Raw genomic sequence first — 20,928 nt, 5'->3', positions numbered from 1 at the left:
TGTTCATCGAGCTCACTACAAATATCAAAGGAAAACACTTAAACTTAAAGTTCGATATGTTTAAAGCCTTCCTGTGTGGACCGGAAGTGACAGAAGACAAAATGAAACCGGTTAAACATATCTTCAATAAAATGTCTATCAACCATGAACGTTTGGTGCATTGATCGCTTATAGTTTCTGAGAACTCGTTTGTACAAAATGTGTTTCAAAAAAGTTACCTGAGGTATTTGAAATATCTCACCGGAAGTAGAATTTTTTCTGTTTATATAACATTGCATTGATAACCTATGTATAGATTTATACTTATATATCTATTCTATGGCAAAATGAGTTAATGCGTAAAAGTAGTTAATTTTGAAGTGCTTCCGGTGACGACCGGAAGTTACGCCGAACAAAACAGAATTGTGTAAACACATGTATATACATAGGTCTATCATCCCAAAAAGTTTTAATGTTCAAGTCGTCACTGTTTTTGAGATCTCATCGAAATAAGGTTTTTTGTCTCGGGACAGGAAACGGACAAACGGAAGTGCTTAATGTAAATTTTATACAATATGTTTGTATACTTGCCCTTTGTATTTTATTGTTCATCGAGCACACTACAGATATCAAAGACAAAAAGTTAAACTGATAAACAGCTGGATATGTTTAAAGCCTTCCTGTGTGGACCAGAAGTGACGGAAGACAAAATGAAACCGGTTAAACACATCCTCAATCAAATGTATATCATCCTTGCACGTTTTGTGCTTTGATCACTTATAGTCTCGGATATCTCGTTTGTACAAAGTGTGTTTCAAAAAAGCTACCTGAGATATTTGACATATCTCACCGGAAGTAGAATTTTGTTGTTGATATAACATCGCAAAGATTACTTTTGCGTAGATTTATGCTTAAATATTTATTCTATTGAAAAGGAATTTAATGCGTAAAAGTAGTTAATTTTGAAGTACTTCCGGTGACAACTGGAAGTTACGACAAACAAAACAAAATAGTTTAAACACACCTACAACAAAAGGTCTATCATCCCACAAAGTTTGAATGTTCAAGTCTTTACCGTTTTTGAGATCTCGAATGTACAAGCTTTTTCAACGCAGGACGTGAAACGGACGACCAGAAATGATGTTTGACAAAATGAAAAAAAACCCTCGAGATATTGTCATTATCTTTCATTCTAGAAAATTTCATAAAAATCTATCCAGCCATCTCTGAGAAATCTTGTGGACAAGAAAAGGGGATGAAAATAATAATAAAAAAACATTACAATCACTATAAGGTCTTCCGTTGGAAACGGACGACCTTAATTATTAAAATAAAAATAGTTCACCGAAATTATATTTTGCTTAATCATCTCCTCATAAAAAAACAACGACATTAAATATCCATATAAGGACGCATAGATTATATAAAATTTAATTTTCAAATACTTAAGTAAATAGAATTTGCACTGTTTTAGATAAGGTCTTGATTAATATTCTGTTTAGTGCTGCGTCATGCTTAAGATATTCTTGAATTGAGACTCGAAATACGAGATTCAAAATTTAAATTTCAAGTGTTTTTCCTCTTGATGCGTTTGACATCGGGATATATTTCACGATTGAAACGTTTAAAGTAGGGATTTATTTACCCTGAAAAAATGCATTTGTTGTAAAGAGATCCATGCGCGAATTCATAACTTTTACCCGGGCGGGGTCTGAGTATAATTGTTTTTTGTTCCGGGGGAGGAGGGGAATGCTTTTCGGTTAGAATAACCGATAAATTTGAATTCTATTGAGGATGGGGCGTCATCCCCTGATCTACATCGTGATATCCCGAATGAGATTATTATTACCTAAAATATGTTTTAATCTGATTTAAAATGATCAATCCGGTTTCAGCAATTGCTATGAAAATCACTTATAGTTTGTTGTTTTTTTTAGACAATATGATTATAAACTAATCACATCATATCTAAACTTTACGAAAATGTTGAAATTAAAGAATCCTCTTCCCAAGTAAAAACCTTAATGTAACTAAATCATCTAACTCAAACTTCAATTTATTTTATTTTAATATATAAAGAAACCATGTTCCATACGATTACAACGTAGGGGTGATAAGGTGCCCAATTTAGTTACAGTGTCAAATTCTCACTGTAAAAACAATAAAAGTATTTTGTTATCCATTGTTTTAGTTTGGTATGATTTATTATAACAGGAAAGAATAGAATGAATAGACATACATATGTATCAAACATTAGTGAATCTGTACGTAATTAACCACACCAATTTCCCCAAACCCTGCCAAAATTGACAGTTATTGAATTTGTACATGCATTGTGAATATAAAAATGAAATGCAGTGATAACGAACAGTATTCAAAATTAAAAGTCCAAAGGAAAAATACAAAACATGAGCAGAGCGAACATGGGCCTCTACAAAAACTAAAGATAGGATCAGATGCCAAGGAGGAGTATGCATCCTCTGTTAATCGGTCAACGCCATGTGCTCTTTGTCGTTTTCAGGAGACAGAAAAAGCCCATCGACAATCCGGTGAATAAAAATGGCCTAATCTTAAAAGTACATCTATAAAGATATGAAAATGCCCAGCCAATACCTGTGTACCTGTACCTTACACATTGCCGAACACAATCCAATCAGAGTGAAAGCTACATGAGGATGAGTGGTGCAAATTACCACTTTGACGCCATATACATGTATACAAACACTGAATAAAGAAACGGTTTGAGGAATCAAATGCGCATGCCCGAGATGTAAGGGGGTAGTTTTTTCGGTGGGATATTTTTTTCCAAAAAAACCTTTTGTAAAAAGTACGTGAGACAGTTGAAAACTAATATTTAGTATGTGAATATTCGATATTCAAAATTGGAGTGATAACGGTGAATTGTGGTGTGCAACTTGCTCTAGAAATAAAAAAAATATTGGAAACAAAGGCCGGACACTAGGTGAAGGTGAGCGATACTCACCTGTTGATAACATTTTCCCTGATAAACGCACTGCCTTTTTGTAAACAAATGGTTGATATAACAACCCCCCAACCTCCCCCCCCCCAAAAAAAAAGACCCCTGTACGAAATGGATTACACTCAATATAAGGATATAGATAAAAACTCCGGGGTGCAAGGCTTCCAGTTTCGAGAAATTATGCAGGGCATTTCAAGTATTCAGAGTACCCTAACGAGCGTCATGTTCCGTTTAGATAGTCAATGGCGGCATATGGACGAAATAACAAAAGAACTACGGGGGAAACACGGGGTTCCAGAACGTCTAGAACAGGTCCATGAGCAAGCAAACGATACTATTTATTCAATAACTGAATTAAAAGACTCACAAGACAAAATGACTAGAGAAATGGGTTGTTTGAAATACTACATCTCAAAACGTTTAAAGTAGGGATTTATTTAACCCTGAAAAAATGCGGTTGTTGTAAAGAGATTCATGTGCGAATCCATAACTTTTACCCGGGCGGGGTCTGAGTATAATTGTTTTTTTTTGTTCCGGGAGATGAGGGGAATGCTTTTCGGTTAGAATAACCGATAAATTTGAATTCTATTGAGGATGGGGCGTCATCCCCTTATCTACATGGTGATATCCCGAATGAGATCATTAATACCTAAAATATGTTTTGATCTGATTTAAAATGATCAATCCGGTTTCGGCAATTGCTATGAAAATCACTTATAGTTTGTTTTTTTAGACAATATGATTATAAACTAATCACATCATATCTAAACTTTACGAAAATGTTGAAATTAAAGAATCCTCTTCCCAAGTAAAAACCTTAATGTAACTAAATCATCTAACTCAAACTTCAATTTATTTTATTTTAATATATAAAGAAACCATGTTCCATACGATTACAACGTAGGGGTGATAAGGTGCCCAATTTAGTTACAGTGTCAAATTCTCACTGTAAAAACAATAAAAGTATTTTGTTATCCATTGTTTTAGTTTGGTATGATTTATTATAACAAGAAAGAATAGAATGAATAGACATACATATGTATCAAACATTAGTGAATCTGTACGTAATTAACCACACCAATTTCCCCAAACCCTGCCGAAATTGACAATTATTTAATTTGTACATGCATTGTGAATATTAAAATGAAATGCAGTGATAACGAACAGTATTCAAAACTAAAAGTCCAAAGGAAAAATACAAAACATGAGCAGAGCGAACATGGGCCTCTACAAAACCTAAAGATAGGATCAGATGCCAAGGAGGAGTATGCATCCTCTGTTAATCGGTCAACGCCGTGTGCTCTTTGTCGTTTTCAGGAAACAGAAAAAACCCATCGACAATCCGGTGAATAAAAATGGCCTAATTTTAAAAGTACATCTATAAAGATATGAAAATGCCCAGCCAATACCTGTGTACCTGTACCTTACGCATTGCCGAACACAATCCAATCAGAGTGAAAGCTACATGAGGATGAGTGGTGCAAATTACCACTTTGACGCCATATACATGTATACAAACACTGAATAAAGAAACGGTTTGAGGAATCAAATGCGCATGCCCGAGATGTAAGTGGGTAGTTTTTTCGGTGGGATATTTTTTTCCAAAAAAACCTTTTGTAAAAAGTACGTGAGACAGTTGAAAACTAATATTTAGTATGTGAATATTCGATATTCAAAATTGGAGTGATAACGGTGAATTGTGGTGTGCAACTTGCTCTAGAAATAAAAAAATATTGGAAACAAAGGCCGGACACTAGGTGAAGGTGAGCGATACTCAACTGTTGTTAACATTTTCCCTGATAAACGCACTGCCTTTTTGTAAACAAATGGTTGATATAACAACCCCCCCCCCCAAAAAGACCCCTGTACGAAATGGATTACACTCAATATAAGGATATAGATAAAAACTCCGGGGTGCAAGGCTTCCAGTTTCGAGAAATTATGCAGGGCATTTCAAGTATTCAGAGTACCCTAACGAGCGTCATGTTCCGTTTAGATAGTCAATGGCGGCATATGGACGAAATAACAAAAGAACTACGGGGGAAACACGGGGTTCCAGAACGTCTAGAACAGGTCCATGAGCAAGCAAACGATACTATTTATTCAATAACTGAATTAAAAGACTCACAAGACAAAATGACTAGAGAAATGGGTTGTTTGAAATACTACATCTCAAAACTAGAGTTCAAAACTAACACACAAGAGAAAAAAAATGAAATCTGAAGACGCGATCATTAGAAAACAATATCATTATCAATGGTATAGATGAAAAATGCACGGAAAAAATCTGATGAAATAGGTTTCGCGAAAATTGTTAAAAATTTGTTTATTCATGATTTAGATCCCAAAAACAAAATTGTTGCCAAACTGCAGATCAAAGGATCATTCAAAATGGGAGGGGGGGGGTGGGATTAATCCAAACAGAAAACACCTAAGGCCTGTGTGTGTACAGTTCAATAGTAAGAACGACAAAGATCTGATCATGAGCAGGATCAGGGTGTTAAAAGATAAACGGTCACCTATCAGAATCTCGAGTCATCAACCAGAGGAACTCCGTGAGCAAAGGAAACGGCTTTTTGAGTGCAAAAATCATATGCCCATAAGAATATTGAAACCTGAATGAAGGGGGACAAACTCATTTTTACCAAAAACGGGAACGTCTACAGGGATAAATGGGTACACGACCTACGGCATACGAGGTCTTCTCAGGTGACACAGTGAAGCTCTCCGTCAGCGCAGGTTACCACATAGAAGACAATGGGAACCGGTTCGCTTCACACGCAACGACCGTTCAAGAAAGTCAGAGAAGCACTTGTAGAAATAATCCGAATCCCTACTGTATCCAGCGCTATCTATAACGTGATTGCATATCGCTTTGTAAGCAAAGATGGGATTCAGCACGAAGGATCTGAGGATGACGGCAAACACGGGCTGGAAGAGCACTGCTACGCACCATGTGTGATAATGGGACACAACATACTAATTCGCGCTTTTCGCCTCGTAGGCGCGAGAAGGTTCACTCATATCAAAGACACCGGCACAAGTGCATTAAAAAATGTATCTTTAAAAGATTAAACTCAATCAACACTGATGTTTAATCACTTCCGTGGAACTTACGTACATGACTATATACACTCTGTAGACGTCGTTCTTTTCTACTCAATACTTTTAAGATATGTCTTATACCTTTAGCAAATATACAATCATAATATCAGTATGGTTCCATGTGGAACACATAATACTCATTGTGGGGGTTTTCCCCCTTTATTTTTTTTATCAGTAACTTTGTACAACTGAACTGGCACAAAAATGCGCTTTCCTTTTCCGGATTTTTTTGCTACACTTGTCAACCCGATTTTGTAATTAGTTTGCAGATACTACTTCCGGTTTACATGTTTGGCTCACGACAAAGTGTCTTCTTTAGTTAGCTATTCCAGTTAACGCCATCTTAATGTTAAAATAGTAACAACCGAAAGGCACCTGGTAGCCATATTTGCATGCTATAGTGTACGGAGATTGGATCATATAGATAGATCGAGGTAAGTTTCACTTGATGGACTCTTATGTTGATGACAGTGGTGCGTAAGCTGTGTTGGTGTTTGGGTTTACTATGTGCTTTGCCAAGAACCCTTTAAAACCTGTTAATTTTCTTTAAATAAAATAAAACCAATATAAGTTTATCCGCAGGAAAGGTCAATACATTTGTATATTTTGTGATTTCTTGACTTAGATAAGAAGCAGCATCCATTTAAACATGCTAAATAATTTTTCAAATGCTATTGATGGTTATTGAAATTGAAATTCTTTTCTGTAACGTTGCACGTTTTTGCACGATTTTTTTGAAACTAAGTAGATTGGTCAACACAGTAATTTGGTCTCAATCTAATTACCTGCCCTTGATATAGTCCATTTCTTTTTATACTTCAGATATTCTTTCAAACATAATGTCTTTAAGAAGGCAGATTGACAACGATATTCTCATTAAAAAAATTATTAATTTATTTGTATCATTTTAGGACTTCAGAGAGTAAAGAGTGACACAGTGCTTGAATTTTTTCATAGAAGTTAAATACATATATATATATATATTACATATGCATAACCAATTTATGCCTGATATTTTCATTTCATCATTTTCTTCATTTTCATATTATTTTATTTGGTTTGTTTTCTTTATTTTTTTCTTTTTAGTATATTTCTTTGTCATGTACATTTTGTTTACTTTATGTTTGTGTGTCTGTCTTCATTTTTTGTTTGGTATTTCATTTTGCACAGCATTTATGGTAAAAATTCAGATAACACTCACCGTTTTGCACATAATCATGGTACTTACGTACTTAAATGTTAGTGAAATATATTTGAAGCACAAAGACCGTGCTAACTTCATGAAATTTCTACATCATGAAGTGTGCGACAGATTAAAAATTGAATATTCGAAGGTGAACCGAGTAAGTTTATTATTTAAAGTGAAGCGAATTCAGAAAGAAATAAAAAAACTTAAGAAATACACAAACAAAGAGAAGTTGAACAAGTATGTGAACAATATATTTGAGTTACCCAATATGAAAAAAACCTCAAGTGATGGAAGTGGATGTGAACAAAAACAGTCGAATTCATCCATGGAGAGAGAAGAGAATTTCAAGGAAGATACATGTAATACAAGGCTGCAGGAGATAATATCTGAGCAGAGCATTGTGGTTACTCATTTGAGGAGGGAAAATGCAGGTCTCAAAGACAGAATAAGGTCTTTTAATGTAAAAAATACAAACAGAAAAATAAAAAAACAAACAGAAAAAATAAAAAAATTAGAAAATGTCATAAAAAAAATGAAGAAAAAAGAAAATGTTCAAAAAAATGACAAAAGTGTACAATGTAATAGCATCAAAAATGTGATTGCTCAGTTAAAAACTGAAATTGATTATTTGCTGTCTCAGAAAGAAAATGAAAATGTTGATGATTTTGTACATGTAAAAAAAATGTTGATTTTAGGGAGAGTGGGAAAGGGAAGCCATATAATTTTAAATTAAGAAACTTATACTACAATTTTAGAAGCAGAAACACAGGTTTGGTTCATATTGGACCAATAATTCAATGTGTTTTAGATTTATTTGATATCAATGTTGAAAATCTTCCCTCCAAAAGTACAGCAGCAAGTTTTACAAGTGAAATGGGTGTTGTGTCCAGAAATCAAATTAATGAAGAAATGAAAAATAATTGTAACATAACAATGCATAGAGACGCTACTACAAAAAAGGGAAAACATTTTTATGGAGTTCAATTTAATACTGGTGAGAAAGTTTTGTCTGCAGGTGTGAGAGAGGTGTGTGATGGAAAGGGTGAGACTTATGTCGATGTAACGAGAGAAATTTTATGTGATATATCGCAGAAAGAGGGTGAGAGTGAGAATATTTTAAATAACGTTTCATGTTTTATGACTGACATGTGTGCGACTGAGCAGAAAGTTAATGATATTTTAGCTAGAGACATTGATCATGCTGTACATTCTTTTAAATGTTCTGTTTACCCCCTTTTACAGTTTTCTGATGTATGCATTGAAGAGATTTTTAATATTGAGCAAGAGTTGTGTTTTAAATTTCCTGGCTATACCCATTCTTTAAGAGAGCCTTTTATTTTGTTTCTTTTAAAATCTGTGTCAAAATTATTTTACAAAGATGGGACAGGTGACCCAACTATTTTACAGGTTTACATGAAAAACCATGGTGTGGAAAATATTTCCATTGTAAATATTAGAGGTAACCGTTTTAATGTTTTATTTTATAATGCTGCTGGTACTTTTTTTATGCATAAACATATATTGCAGTATTTTTATTCTTTGAAAAGTTCTTACAATTTTATTCAGAATTTTATTGTTTTATGCTTGCAAAACAAAACATTTTTAACTCTACTGAGAGCTCTGGGTATTATTTGTAAAATTATTACTGAACCATATTTTGTTAAAGCTACAGAAGTTTGAAACATTTTACTTATGGGCAGTGTATTCCAGAGACTTTTATATGTTTTAGATTTATTGGTAGAAAACCCTATTTTAGCATTGAATAACGAAGTTTCACTTTTTTATGGTCCTTGTTTTTATGATGGTGTCTTTGATTTTTTACTTAAAACTTCGCTTAACAACGATCTTACTTGTGTTTTTATAAAACGTTTATGTTCTGTTTTAAAAAGCAAAGTTTCAAAATTGTTTCATGAATTTTTAAAAGGAGGGAAATATTTTAAGTGAGCGTCTCAGAGAAAGTCATGCAAAACAGTCCACAAGCATGGTTGATGTATCGATATCAATTTTGGTGTGCAACATAGTTTTAATATGTCATAAAATTTGCCACATATATTTTTGTCATGGTTGGCATAGTTCATGAGTAAAAGGCATGTTACTAAAAATAGAACAAGGGGTCAAAAATGGGAACAAAAACCATGAAATCTACACATATTTCAGGACCTCTCAACTAACAGTGATAATACATGAATAGAAACTAGTTATAGGGGGTAAAAGCATGTTGTCTAGCATGTCTCCTGGGGAGGTACATTTATATAGAACTTATGTAGTTTAAGTACAAAAAGGTCATAAACTTTTCAAATTGCTACGTTTAGTGAAATGTTCAAATTTTACCAACTTACAAAGCATTATTTTGGGGTCTGTAAACGCTTCAATTTCTTTTATTGCAATTACACCAATAAGAACAGACCATGAATAGTACAATATAAAAAATCTGACTTTGGACTCTATAATATAGGTCAGATATGACGTCACCAATGAGACTGGTATTTTCATTTTTACAAAAAAACGTTAAAATGGCTAACATTCAATTCATTTAAATCTATACCAGAAATGTTCTGATATATCACAGCATTATTTTGACAATTTATACAGCAAATAATAATAAAAATTAACTTTGAATATTTCAAAACAGGAAATACAAGTTATCATTAATAACGCCATCATATAAGTACATTACGTATATATTACTGTTATTCATAAAAACTTAAAATTGTTGTTTTTCCTCATTTTGGACTTTTATCATTTTATCACTTTCTTTGAAGAAGGTAAAAAAAAATTCTGATGCTTTATGGTTTTAACAGAATACTAAATTAAATGTTATTACTCCAAGATAAGTTTTGCAAATATTAATTTCAATATTTTCAAATACTAGAATAAAATTGGTTACTAAAATGAAAAAACTTGTTTCCAAGGAAATACAATCACTTGCATTTGTTTAATTTCCTGAGAAAACCTTATATAACTGACAGTGCATTGAACCTTCAGAGAGTTAACTTTTGGTGGTGTCTAATTAGAACTGACAATAATCATTACATAAAAAGAAATGAATCATTGCACTAATGTAACCTGTAAGTTGCCATGCTCACACAATCATAAAAGATAAATACCAAATGTAATAAGAAATACATTCATGCTAAAATACACATACTGAGTGTATTTTTTTTAAAACCTGGAATTTGTCACCTTTACAAATATCTTAAAGTATAAAACATTGATAATTTCCATGTAAATGCATGTTATACAGGTTGTTACAGAGATATCCAAAGGTAAATTAAGTATTTGCTGCATAAAACACATTTTCATACATGTCAGATACAGTCTGCTGACGTTCTTCTGCCTTAAGATTCATGACAATTTCTTGAAGATGTTCATCAGTTTCTGGAACTTCCAGTAAAAGAATCTGTCTGTCCCTGTAATTTTTCTTCTTGTTGTTAATATATGATGCAAACAAGTTTCTCAGTTGATTTGCTGTTACCCACTCAAATGGTCTAAAAAGGCGCTGTCCATTTTCATCACAAGCTTTTTGAAGTTCTCCACTTAAAGCTGCATAATTCGGCCGTTTTCCTGTCTTTTCACATCTTTCAAAAATCTTCTTTACATACTCCTTCACATTTAAGGAGAACCTGTTGCATTTAGCAACAGATTTCAATGCCCATCCTCCTGAACTGTGGGAAAAGATACCTGTATCACAACTCTGAGACAACACTGTCTCACAAATGTGAGCATATTTCTCTCGGATGGCAGAAGACTTCTCAACCCAGAATTTGATGCCACAATCAATTCCGGTCTCTTCAGCATTCCTGTAAAGGTGATTGCCTAATGCTAGATGTTTCTCAAGGTTAGCAGACCTCACATACTGTTTCTGGCAATAGGGATCTGGACATGCATACAAATCATTATTCAGGTGCCCCTGGTCCTGATCCTGGTTCTGTTCCTCCTCCATTTCATTTTGAATGTTTGGGTTCCTCATTCTAACACAGACTTGTCCAACATCAACTGCATGAGATTGAAATTCTTCTAACACCTATAAAGCAATAAAATCCAAATTACATTTGCAATTTTTAGACTATATAGCACATACATTTTTATTTATACCACAGAGACTATATAGTAAATGCATTTGTAATTCATATAACAGAGACAAAATAGCTAGTATGTCTTCTTTGTGATATTGAACCGAACATTATATAATTAATGATAATTAATTTTTATAACTAACATTTACCTCAAAACCATTCATTTCTCCAACATTAAGATGCTGATCCTTCAAAGTATACGCTCAATAAGGCGTCCACAACCAATCTGATATGCTCTTCTTGCAATAACTGAATCCACATCAAATCTGAAATTGTTCAGAAGGCTAATCTGAGGGATTTTGGATTTTATCTTTGGCTCCTCTGCGTTGTCAATGGAGATAACACAGGTCTTTGTTCCTTTCAATCCATTATTACTTTCTAAGGCTCTCTTCAAGTCTGAGGCAGAAAGAATATCATTTTCCTCATTCAGAAATCTAGCCACATGCATTCGACAGGAACCAGTTTTGCTGTTACAAAGATCTTTTCCAGACTGTGCTTCACTGAAGTTGAACTCCTTGATGGTAATAGGAAAGTGACTGTGATTCTGACTGATGAAGGAGATTAGTGGTGTACAGTGATAGCAACCAGCATTGTCTGTCTTCATGTAGATCTCTTTCAGGTTTGGAAACTGCACTGATAGAGTCAAAAGAAGGTGTCTAATAATATGAGCAACGGAAAACCAACCTTGAGTACCATTCTCAAGGATATGGATATAGGTGTTCAAGTCAAGATGGTCTGACAAGATACTAGCTGTTGGTTCATGGTCACTCTTCTTGGTAATTAAACATGAAATATGCCAGCTAATGCCCTTTTTTCCAAAGAAGTCTGACTGTGTTTCCCTGTACTGGAGGGGTAGAAACTTCATGGCCCAATCCATTATAAGAAGTCCCTGGTTTGATTCAAGGTGTTGTAGGATGTCTGTCTGATCTTGCAAAGTCTTGGTGCACAGTTCTAAGAAGATGAGCCTTCCAGTCCTTGATGGCTTTTGTTGCCATGGTAATTTCATGCTGCAATTCCTCCATCAAATCCTCAGATGGTATTCTGACTGTTTTAGTGGCTTCATTGATGCCCTCTGTAAGTTTGTGTGTCAAAACACAATTTGAGCAAATGTCTGAATGGTCATGATCACAGTTACTAGAAAAGCATGTGTCTGTTGGATCACTAAGGGCAAACATTGTACAATGATCACTGCATGAGGAACTTCTGCTGAAATGGCTTTTCACATCAAATTTCAAGTGCTGATTACAGATGTTGATCATATCAATCAGAGTGTCTTTTTTCTCCATATCCAATCAATATTCCCCAAGTCTTGTTACAACCTTCTGTAATGACTCCATGGCATTCATTCCAAGTGCTGTAGTATTGTCATGTCCATGCATTGCTTTCCTTTTTGATGCTCGACAGGCTTTCAGGATTCTGTACAAAGATGCATGGCTGAAAGTTTGGAACTCTGTTTCCTTGCAATACTCTAGGTAGTTTGCAATGATTCTAGCACTCACAGCATTTCTGATTACTTTTGGAATTTGTATTTTTTCTCCACTTGACAAATGAAGTTGCATGGTACCAAAACCAAGAACCTGGGAAATAGAGGGCATGGATACATATTCCAGAAAGTGTAGCAATTTTGGTCTGGTCAGACGTATTCTGTATATCTTTGGTGGATTTAGTATCTGTCCTGGTCCAATCACTGAAGCATGTTTTCTGGCGGCATCAATTTTGGATTGTGTCAGTGATGGTACAAGTTGAAGAAGCTTTTCATTTGTAAAGTTGTTCGCAAATAATGATAAGATCTGCAGCTGGGTTTTTTTGTCTGCTGTGACATGATATGCCTCTATCAACTGTTGTGTAGCTTTGTCTGTTGCATCACTTTCATTTGTAGAGGATGGACTGAGTTTTGAGAGAATGGTGTCCTCTTGTCCTGGGGCTATGATGGACAGGACTATCATAACAGCTTCTTTGGCCTTGCTGATGTAGTAATACTTTGCAGACTTTGCTAATTCAGAACAAGGTCTTGTAAGTTGAGACTTCAGAGGTTGAAACTTGTTATCTATAAACAAAGTTGTTATTTTTATGATAAAATTTTACAAATGATATGACGGATCAGAGAGGACCAGCAAATGTTTAGAAATTAAATGAAGTAATGTACTCTGCAAAATATGTTACTTTTTAAGTTGCTTTCTCTCACTAAAATATTATCAATCTTCAAAACTAAGAATAAGCAAAGAGCCCTAATGCCACATCACTCACTGTGTAACAGGTCTTGAGTGCATGCTTGCATCCCCTACTATATTTCTTATATATATACATGTATTACTAGTTAAAATCAAGCATATCCCGAATGCTGTTTTTTTTTAACAAATAAGACGTTTTGATTCATCAGCATATTTGAAAGCAAATGTCTAACAAGCTTCTTGAAAATTACTGCATAAATTGATTTCAGTTAAATTACCTGAAAGTCTCAGTAATGCTTCATTTAGTTTTTCTTTTGGTGTTTTGTTCTGCTCATGGTCCAGTCTTGGGATGATGGTAAGGAAGGGTAACAAGAACTTGTTGCTGGAAAGCAATACAGTGTGCTTCATTACTAGAAACCTATCGGTAACTAGAAAATCTGAATTCATGTATAAATGCTATGTGTATGATCTTCTCAGGTAGTATGATTTGCATAGTCAATGTCTATGATTTGTCTCAGTATATTGGTTTACCATGATCTATTTATTAATTGATCAAAATTTGATATATTTAGATACATTTATGAGTTATATTAAATAAACATGCAGCTCTAATAATGGAAACAAGATATCTGCAAGTGACAAATGCTCACTAGTAATACCCTCGCTCTGATGTGAATATTATACAAAATAAGCAAAGTCTACATTTAACAGGAAGTTGATGTACACATGGTACAAAAATAAATCCCACTATATGGCATGCCTATACAAAGTGTGTGTTAAAATTTCAAGCATCTGTGATGAATAGCTAGTTGCTGAGAAAACTGTGACAGAAATTTTTGTTAGAGACAGACAGACAGACAGACACACAAGGGTAAAACAGTATACCCCCTTCTCCTTTGGAGTGGGATACCAATAATTCATTATAGATACCAAAAAACTGACATAGTCTCAAGATCTACAATCCTTCTTATATGGTCTACTTGTGACATATTGTGTCACACAATTGTGTTAATGGACAGACAGACAGTTGGACAGAATGATATTTCTCTTAGAGTTCCAAGATTTTTTACCAAGTCATAATTACTTTTGACTGCATTTGCATACTGCACTGCATACATTTTTAAACTTTTTTTTATACACAATGCACAATAAACATTTACAGTACACATTTTACACTTAACAAGAATATTTGTCAAATTTATAGGAAATAAGATAATCAAAATAAACACCAAAAAAATAAAACAGTTGAGGCTAATATAGCTTGCAAATATGCTTTTCATGTAATTGATTTGTGGCTTAATTTATCTGCATGCATACACTTGCAGAGAATTTCAAACTCCATGTCTGTACCCACTGTGTCTGTGTCTTGTGAACTTGGTACACCTGTATTTAGGAAAGACACACATATCAATTTTAAAAAAGCAATATTGCTAAAGACCTTTAGATATATATATACACGCTTTTATTATTTATCTGTTTCTGATAAGAATTGGGAAAGGTTATTTGTTTATCTTTACATATATAGTTAAATATACCTGTAGTTGCATCTAGATTGAGTTAAGAAACCACCAACAATGATGCTGATGTAGCTGTTTCACAAGCAATACATGTTTCTGTTCAATTCAACTGTGTACTTACTGTGTACATCAACATCAAATGCTGTTTCTTTGTTTTCAACTATAGCTGGTACATGTGGCACTTGTATGTCAATCAAGTACGACTGTAGATGTTCACCTATATAGGTATAATGCAAAAATAGTTGTATATTTCTTAATTTTGAATAAAGATTTGGTTTAACTAACAGACAGATAAAATTACAGATGAATGAATAGATTGATTTATAATTTGTCCCTAAAAATGATTTTTTCGTCCCATTCATGTGGGTGATGTAGCTTTAAAATTTAATGTAAACTTGCATTTTTATGCGCATACATGAAAATATCCAAAATCAAGTCATTAACTGAGAAAGAATATCTGGTATAATTCATTTACATATGGAAAATGCACTAAATTTCATCGAAAAAAATGTGTCTGATACCATGAATTTTTGATTTTGTGCTGTTGTCTGTGTGAAGAATTCTAAAAATCTGTCTACACCACTCTGAAAGTAAAATAATAAGGTCTTCTTAACAATTACTTTAAAAATAATACCCATATGAAAAGCTAAAATGTATCATTGACAACCCCAAGTTCCATATATATCTATAATTAACAAACCTGGTATTGCACAATATATCACAACACATACAGTTTTAAATTTTTCAAAATTTCTTAAGCTTCAAATCCATTGTTCATGCATGCATATCTTTATGTTCATGTATGTTCTTAACATTTGACATCCTTAAAATGTTTATGATGAAATCATTCGACATGTTACAATGCTTTCAATAAGTAGAATATATTCCTTTACAATTCTAATTGCATACATGCATGTTTGTCAGTTTATTATATTTATGTATATAACTGAATAATATACAGCAAAATTATTACCTAGTTCTTCTACATACTCTACATTGTATGATGGGGACACATTCTTCTTATGATCCATTGAGCACCTTTTGCAAATTGCTACAAGTAAATACTGCACATAAGATCAAAGTTCAATTACTACACTGTGCATTGTAACACAATTTGACACATGTTTTGATTGTGATGACAAGTTATTTTCATTTAGTTTATTTTCATATGATTGTGAAATTGAAGTAGTTTTTAGAGCAAAACATATTGTAGTGATCTAAAGTACTAATACACAATAAGACCTCCCCTAGCTGCAATAATGTAGCCCTCTCCGATTTTTTATATCTGAAGTTTACTGGAGAGGGCTACAATTCCACAGGATCTCCGTAATGGTGCAAAATTAATTTTTTAATGCGGCTGACTCCGGTCTGAAAAGATCGATTTTATATTTGACTTCCTTTAGATAAAATGATTTTTTAATTCAGGCTGAACAAATTAACCGTATATAAATCAAAACCAGATAAAACACATAAGCATGTTTACCAGTCGTCTTTTATAGCAGCCATGACAGTTCTCGCGTGATTTTATGGGATGTACGCTTGGAGTTTTGTGGGGCTTGATAACGTGAATGTCAGTGTAAATAATCGTTCTTACCTGGTTATATCACTAAAACATCATTTAAGGAAATGGTATATAATGGAAAATTCATATTTACCGCGTTAATTATGTTTAAAATAGGGGAATTCCTATATTCAGTTCAAGATCCGCTCCTGAATTCTCATTGGCTGTCCCAAAATAAAACCGGTCAAGGTCAGTAAACATGGCGGACAAATTTAATTATCGTTGTTGACATACACGAAAATAACCGATATATGGACTTTACTTGATATTTTTGGATTAATTTATGCCATAGACATTTACGATGTTTGAGTTCAGGTAAGAAATGCAAATGTTATTGTCATTTATGTACGATTTGAGACGAAATCGTTGCGGGAGTGAATCACTCCCGCACTTGCACCATTACGGAGATCCTATGGAGTTGTAGCCCTCTCCCCCCCAAAAAAAAAAATCGGGAGAGGGCTACATTATTGCAGCTAGACCTCCCCCCCCCCCCCCCCCCCCGAAAAACATAACTATCTCTCATTGGACACCCCCCCCCCCCTTTTGGAAAAAATTTATGGATCCGCGCATGTACAGTTAACAGTTAAGGTCAATTGTTAAAGTAATTACAGACCCTCATATCTATATTACATCTATATCTAGATATAAAGGTCCTCCTGGATATCACCTATTTATAAAATACACTAATTTTCTCATAATATTTTATATTACATACTCTTTCAACGTCCTGAATTAAGGTGACTGTAAAAAAAACTTACCTAATCCTACTGGTATAATCTGTCTTGTTTTTAACCAGAGTTCTTTACACATTGTTGGACTGGCCCCTCTGTCAGCTTTCATATTACCCCGATGACCAGGATAAGAACAAGTTCTCTTTGATCTTTTCCACCGTGCTCCCAACTCTTCGCGGTGCTTCAGACATATTTTCATAGAAAGCACTGCCTTATCGATGATGAAATACCCACTTCGATACAATATTCCTATGTACTCAGGACATATGTCAATGTGAGCATTAGACACACACCTGTCTAGAATTTGTGCACTTTGTAAACTGTATAAGTGATTCATAATATCCCTGTCACACTCATAAACAGAACAAATGTTTGCAAGATCACATTCAGATCTAGCTGCAATAATGTAGCCCTCTCCCGATTTTTTTTTTTTTTTTTTTGGGGAGAGGGCTACAACTCCATAGGATCTCCGTAATGGTGCAAGTGCGGGAGTGATTCACTCCCGCAACGATTTCGTCTCAAATCGTACATAAATGACAATAACATTTGCATTTCTTACCTGAACTCAAACATCGTAAATGTCTATGGCATAAATTAATCCAAAAATATCAAGTAAAGTCCATATATCGGTTATTTTCGTGTATGTCAACAACGATAGTTAAATTTGTCCGCCATGTTTACTGACCTTGACCGGTTTTATTTTGGGACAGCCAATGAGAATTCAGGAGCGGATCTTGAACTGAATATAGGAATTCCCCTATTTTAAACATAATTAACGCGGTAAATATGAATTTTCCATTATATACCATTTCCTTAAATGATGTTTTAGTGATATAACCAGGTAAGAACGATTATTTACACTGACATTCACGTTATCAAGCCCCACAAAACTCCAAGCGTACATCCCATAAAATCACGCGAGAACTGTCATGGCTGCTAAAAAAGACGACTGGTAAACATGCTTATGTGTTTTATCTGGTTTTGATTTATATACGGTTAATTTGTTCAGCCTGAATTAAAAAATCATTTTATCTAAAGGAAGTCAAATATAAAATCGATCTTTTCAGACCGGAGTCAGCCGCATTAAAAAATTAATTTTGCACCATTACGGAGATCCTGTGGAATTGTAGCCCTCTCCAGTAAACTTCAGATATAAAAAATCGGAGAGGGCTACATTATTGCAGCTAATTCAGATCCTCCGGATCCATTTAAAAAGTTACATATAGCAGGACATTCAGCTGCTAAACCTAGTGCGTTTTCACCCATTTTCATGAACAAATAGGTCAAGCTAAATTAAAATAATCTCATAGTTCCTTCTGATGGAAAATTATAAGGTCATAATGATCAAATAACTTGTATTCACCCCATTGTCATAAATTATGTTTTCAATGTGACCTCCATTTGGCGTTTCTTCACTTTTTTAACCTCCTCTGCCTAGAGAATGCATCAAAGGGGAGGTAAATCTTACAAATCATATTTCACAACCAAAAATTAATTTACAGGTTTGGGGAGCGATAATATCAATATAAAAAATATTTATGACAAGAAAATATCAATTTTTAATTAATTTATTCTTTCAAAATCCATTTAATAACTTATTTTTTGAAATATAAATATATTTAATAATATGCTAGAATATGCTTATTTTGATGGAATGTATCAGTCAATAAATTATCATTGCGTGTTATTCTTTGAGAGTCCAAAAGTGGAATTTTGAGAAATAAACACTTATGCCTTCTCCTTAAAAAATCATGATAAATTTTGAAGATGCAGGCGTTTACAGGTATATTTATACCTCTATCAAAGTTGTTTATTTTTATACATTTAGCAAAATTGGCAAACTGCCAGTTTTCAAAATCTCTTTTTCATGGTTCTATGGGCAGTTTTTAATAATTTAAATTGGTATTATGAAAAATGAAGTTTTACGTAACATATATATAAATAAAACAATTGTGATAAATTTTCTTTTATTTTCTTTTTTTTAGTGCTCAAACTGCATTGTTTTCCATAATTTTTCTTGGTTTTTAATACATATTTGGGCCATTATTCAAATTAGGTCACAGCTAAAAATAGAACAACACCAGCAAGAAATTGAATTCAAAATTTGGACTTTTATGGGATAATTTTTCCGTTTTAAACACTTTTTAAAATATCTATGATGTACGCTTGTGGACGATTTTGGTAATATTGCATGACTTTCTCTGAGACGCTCACTTAATGTTCATCAAGGTGAATTACCTGAATGTAACTCATGTTCAACTAATAATATCTGTTTAGAAAGACTTATGGGTCAATTGGATTTTAAACTTAAAGCAGCTTCTACCTCAACTGTCAACAGCATAGAGAGCTGTATTTTATATTCCAACAACAGAACAGAAAATTGGCTTAAAGATAAAGATCCAAAAGAGCAGCAAGAAATTATAGACAGTGCAAGATCACAAAATCGAGTTTTTATGAAAAAGGACAGAGAGAGACAAGAGGAACTTTTTATTAAACAAACGAAGATTTTAGAACAAAAAGAGAATGAAGCAAAGAGAAAGGAGGAGAGAAAAGTTAATCAAATAGACAAGGCGATAGAGGACATGAGAACAGTAGGGTTATGGGAGAGTGAAGAAAAGATAAAGGAGGAGGTGGAAAAATTGAGAACCAAAAAGGAGAAAATGGAAAGCCTAAAAAAACAAATAAACATATACAAAAAAGTGTTCGAGATTGACAAAAAATTTAAAGAACTTTTACAATTCTCATCAAAAGGCAAAATATATGACATAAGCAAATTACAACAAAATCTTACAAAACTAATAATGTTAAGAAGAAATACACCGAAATACAAAGCAAGTGATTTAGTGGGCAAAGCCATCATACATACATGGACACTGGAGAATGGAGAAAATAAAGAGTATGAAGGAGAGATAAGAGGATTCGAAGATGGTGTTTTCAAAGTAATTGAATATCAGATACGTCAAGTATTTCATCCTAACAATGAGGAGTTTACACTGTTTCACATATATAATCAATGCATTAAACTTATATGCATGGCACTTAATTACATTATGAATTTTGTAAAACATCCTTTAAATAAATATACAAGGGGCCCAAAGGGCCTTTTAAATGGTAACTTTATAATAAAACAACACTGTAAAGGGTCCACCGAAGTAAATAATTAGAGAATATTTTTATAAAAATACTGTATATAATATGCATTTCTATATGATTACTACCTACGACTAAAAGAATGACTTTTAAGGTGTAAATAAAATCCATATTAAGCAGTTTCCCGTTCTAAAAATTATCAGATATTCCCTATTAGAAGAAAGCATCAAGATTTTTTTTTTTTTTTTTTTTTACAAATATTGTGAATTGTTTGCCATATATGTAATGAATGTCTTCTCAGTCTGTTTCTCCTGACAAATTTAATTTAAACTTTGTCCACAATTACATACTCTAACAGGGTTAGTTTTTTAACTTTTTAGCTTATTTTTTAATCATATCTCCCAAATTTGAGGAAAATGTTCATGATTTTCAAAAAGAGGGGTGGTGGTGTGCAAAAAACAGAAGAAAACCACCTCCCACTCTCTGTAATAATTAATATTTTGATATATTATTACACATGTATAATTTT

General features: G+C 33.5%; 2 protein-coding genes and 1 long non-coding RNA gene across 4 annotated transcripts in view; all 3 read right to left on the bottom strand.

Moving 5' to 3' along the window:
• LOC105340291 (uncharacterized) overlaps window positions 1–20,928 on the bottom strand; it is a 754,579-nt gene that overhangs the window by 38,837 nt on the left and 694,814 nt on the right. The window lies entirely within an intron of this gene.
• The window catches only part of LOC117690508 (uncharacterized), a 46,374-nt gene that overhangs the window by 13,306 nt on the left and 12,140 nt on the right, over window positions 1–20,928 (bottom strand). The gene's annotated exons all lie outside the window — the stretch shown is intronic.
• LOC117686929 (uncharacterized) lies at window positions 8,495–17,693 on the bottom strand. Of its 2 annotated transcripts, none has more exons than XM_066069398.1 (8): window positions 17,337–17,693; window positions 15,991–16,068; window positions 15,539–15,601; window positions 15,139–15,234; window positions 14,824–14,883; window positions 13,779–13,882; window positions 11,479–13,376; window positions 8,495–11,277 (listed from the first exon to the last, which is right to left on the bottom strand). In XM_066069398.1, exons 1-6 carry the CDS (start codon window positions 17,644–17,646, stop codon window positions 13,803–13,805), a joined length of 687 nt encoding a protein of 228 aa, XP_065925470.1. In that variant the 5' UTR covers window positions 17,647–17,693; the 3' UTR covers window positions 8,495–11,277; window positions 11,479–13,376; window positions 13,779–13,802. The 2 variants fall into 2 exon arrangements, with proteins under 2 accessions (XP_065925470.1, XP_065925469.1); XM_066069397.1 differs by having other exon boundaries at window positions 17,337–17,643.

Source organism: Magallana gigas, chromosome 8, assembly GCF_963853765.1.
Source record: "Magallana gigas chromosome 8, xbMagGiga1.1, whole genome shotgun sequence".
Lineage (NCBI taxonomy): Eukaryota > Metazoa > Mollusca > Bivalvia > Ostreida > Ostreidae > Magallana > Magallana gigas.
Note: the sequence above shows the minus strand (reverse complement) of the source record. Positions and strands in the feature narration are given on the sequence as shown.